The sequence below is a fragment of the Bicyclus anynana genome, chromosome 13 (assembly GCF_947172395.1).
Source record: "Bicyclus anynana chromosome 13, ilBicAnyn1.1, whole genome shotgun sequence".
Taxonomy (NCBI): domain Eukaryota; kingdom Metazoa; phylum Arthropoda; class Insecta; order Lepidoptera; family Nymphalidae; genus Bicyclus; species Bicyclus anynana.
The window spans coordinates 9,536,455-9,540,139 of NC_069095.1; the positions used below are offsets into that span (position 1 = coordinate 9,536,455).

The window sequence follows — 3,685 nt, forward strand, 5'->3', positions numbered from 1 at the left end:
TTTTTTTTGCGTGTCCATTACCTGTTGAATTACGGAACCCTAAAAACTGAAATGACAACGTTATTGTGTGTCCGTCCATAAACAACGTTCGATTACTCACATAGCCACAGTATAATACATTTTATTACGCAGTGCGTGCATTAAAACGACTGCAAGCAACGACCACCTCTAGCATTCGCAACAAAGAACACAAAGGCCCATTTCGCATATAAAATGATAAAAGATCATAAAGAAATAAAGTTTAACAGCCAGTAACAAAATCTGGCGTGATATAGGCGATGTATGCGCTAATGTAACTTTATCTTGGAATAAATTTATATGCGCTAGTTGTGACGCGGTAATGATATTTATGGGCGTTGGATAGCTTTATTTTGAAATAATATTAATAAATAATAGCGATTTTATTTTAATTTTTTTTAGAAAGAATACAATAAGGAACTAACTTACCCTAATAACTATACAAATCATGCCCACGTGGAACGGTGGCAAGAATACTGCCTGCGTTTCCGCGCTGGACAGCCAGGCTGATCTTTTGCGCAAAAAGCCAGCCCTTCTGTCAGCATTAGGGATTTATTAAAAAATATTGAATGTTCGCCAACTCTTTTAAACATGATAAATATTTTCATCTTCATATAGTGTCATCTCCTATGACAAATTAGCAACCATTAGGGTTAGTGTAATAAGACTTGGTTAACTGCTGCCTGAAACAATCATCTGGAACTAATTCTGAACCATTGACTTTAAGTTTATTCAAATATTCGGTAAAGTATATGTTTAATTCATAATCGACCTATATTTGTATGTATCTATAATACTTTTTCGTTCTATCTGAAATAATAAATCGGTCAAATCACAGTCGATATGAAGACAATATTTCGATTTATTTTATATATATGATTTTAGGTTTGTCTTGACTACGACTTAAAGTTGAACATTAAATTGGAGCATAACATAAATTGCAAAAATGAAAAATTTTTCACACGCGGTAATTTAACTCTAAAAAGCATAAGGGCCGGAACAGCCGTTTTAAGTCAAACTTTCTGTAGTAAAGATCATATTAGATCTACTCAAAGTGATTTTGAACATGTATGACCAGTCCTTCGTTTTCCCTTAATCTTTCTTCTATATTCTGACAAATAAGCTTGCGTGGAGCAGGTCATATTTAGAATTTCGTATTATATGACCCATCGAGCGTTTTCGTTACGATTAACGTTAACGATAGAACCATTCCTCCATGGTGTTCACGGCATCCCCCCATACACCCACATTTGAACGTCTCAAGCTTACTACACATTGCTTCTACATAAAGAACGTAACATTAATATTTTAAAACAATAAGTTTCCGGTACCCTCAAATTAGACAAAAATATTGTACCAGACAATATGGCCATCTCTTTCAATCGCTTCTATCATTCGTCAATTAATTATCATCTACATCTTTTATACCTATTCATACTCTCTTTTACGTACTCCCACCATCTCTTCTCTGGTCTTCTTCTTCTCTTTTGTCCTACTTGCATTAAATATACAAATATGTTTGTCTACGGTGCTTCTTCTTCTTCTTCTTTCTTCTGGGCCGTTTCCGCACTTAGCCAAGTGTTTGGCCGTTGTGCGTGGGTCCCTCCGGTGTAGGTTCCCGCTGGATTTATTCCATCCAGCCGAGCTCGCTCCAGAAGCTTAGCAGGCCGCCCAGGTCGCCGATAGCCTCATGGAGTGTCGCTGAGGAGCCAATGTAGGTTGCTCGTTGTTCCGTTACGCCTCTGCAACTGAGCATAACGTGTAGCGGTGTCTCGTCCTCCTCCATGCAGGCTCTGCACAGAGGACTGTCGGTCAAACCTAGAATTGAAAGGTGTTTGTTTAGCGGGCAGTGACCTGTTATTAGGCCAACTACTGTTCTCAGCTTGTCTCGTGTGAGGTTCATAAGTTTCTTTGTTATCCTTGGGTCGAGGCCTGGGAGTGCCTCTTTTGTATGTCTACATGTGGTTATGCTGTCCCATAGTTCGGCGTGGGTTCTGATGGTTTGTTTGTGCAACCATGTTTTGTATTCACTGAATGGTATGGGTACTATTGGTTCGGGCCCTACTACCTTCAGTGTCGTGGCGCGACGCGCCAGTTCATCAGCCGCTTCATTACCTAAGATTCCGCTGTGTCCCTTTATCCATCTTAATGTAACTAAGTTATTTGTTGCAAGTTTTGTTAGGGCCTTGTGACAGTCTAGCAGTAGTTTTGACGTAGTAGAGTGTTTTGCCAGTGCTTTTAGTACTGCTTGACTGTCGCTAAGTATATTAATGTTAAAATTTGTTACCTGTCTGTTGGTCACGGCAACAGCCGCAGTTGTGATGCCGACGCATTCTGCCTGGAAGACTGAGTTGTGCTTACCAAGCGCTTGTGCAATCCGTATGTTGAGGTCTTGGCAGTAGACTCCTGCTCCAGTACCTGTGTCAGTCTTCGACCCATCCGTGTACACATCTAGGGCGTCAGGGTTTGTGTAGTAGTCACCGGCCTCCTCAGTGTTGATTTTGTAGGGTTTGTCCATCACAAATTGTTTCTGTGTTTTATCGCATATCCACTCCATACTTGGAGTCACTTGTATTCCCTCTTTTAAGATGTTAGTGTGGGCTGTGTTTGTTTGTTTCCACAACCCGCATGTTTTTAGTCTAAGGGCTGTAAGCGTTGCTTCCTCTTTTATGTGGAGGTGTAATGGTGGGATTCCTAGTATTACTTCCATTGCAGCCGTAGGTGTTGTGCACATACTGCCCGTTATGGATAGCAGTGCTTGTCTTTGGAATTTTTGAAGTTCTTGTTGTGTTGTTGTTTGGAGCACTTTTGGCCACCAGACTATAGAAGCATATGTCACTGAGCTTCTTACGACTGTAAGGTATAGCCACTTCATTATGTGCGGTTTTAGTCCCCATGTTTTGCCTATCATGCGTTTGCACTGACATAGGATGATTGTAGATTTTTGAATTTTCGTTTCAATATGTTTTTTCCAGTTTAACTGTTGATCTAGTGTTACCCCTAAGTATTTTACTTCTGTGGTTAGCTTTAGGGTTACTTTGAATAAAGTCGGTGTTTTTGGAATGTTTGGTTTTCTTTTGTGTGTGAACAGAATGAGTTCTGTTTTTCTGGGGTTAACAGATAGTTCGTTGAGTGTACACCATTTCTCTATCTGCTTGAGTGCATCTTGCATTATTCCACTAAGGGTGTTTTCATGTTTTCCTCCTATAAGTATTGTTAGGTCGTCGGCGTACCCTATTGTTAGGAAGCCTTTGTTGTTCAGTTTGCTGATTAGTTCATTTACCACCAAGTTCCATAGTAGTGGTGAGAGTACACCTCCTTGAGGGCATCCTCTGGCAGCGATGGCTTGGATTTTTCCATTTATGTTTATTTGTATCGCCCTGAGTGCTCTACGGTGTGAGTCTACGGTGCTTTTACAGTATTATTGCGATAGATAAAGATAAGTTACTTATATCACGGAAGTTTATAGATTTTATCTTAACTGAACCGATTAAGGTGTAATAAATAATAATGAATAATCATAGATAATCAACAAGTGCAATGCAAACATAAGTTGCAATAAGTTGCTTGATTACTCTAGTCATAGTATTTTTTATACTAGTTTATATGCTACTCGTATATATATTAAAATGAATGTATAAAATGTGTTGCTAAGCGCAAATCTCGA

General features: G+C 39.3%; 1 protein-coding gene across 1 annotated transcript; it reads right to left on the bottom strand.

Annotated features, from left to right (window-relative positions):
• Window positions 1-1,605: 1,605 nt before the first annotated feature.
• LOC128198645 (uncharacterized) lies at window positions 1,606-3,179 on the bottom strand. The gene is made up of 2 exons (XM_052884990.1): window positions 2,380-3,179; window positions 1,606-1,836 (listed from the first exon to the last, which is right to left on the bottom strand). Exons 1-2 carry the CDS (start codon window positions 2,927-2,929, stop codon window positions 1,646-1,648), a joined length of 741 nt encoding a protein of 246 aa, XP_052740950.1. The 5' UTR covers window positions 2,930-3,179; the 3' UTR covers window positions 1,606-1,645.
• Between the last annotated feature and the right edge of the window lie 506 nt (window positions 3,180-3,685).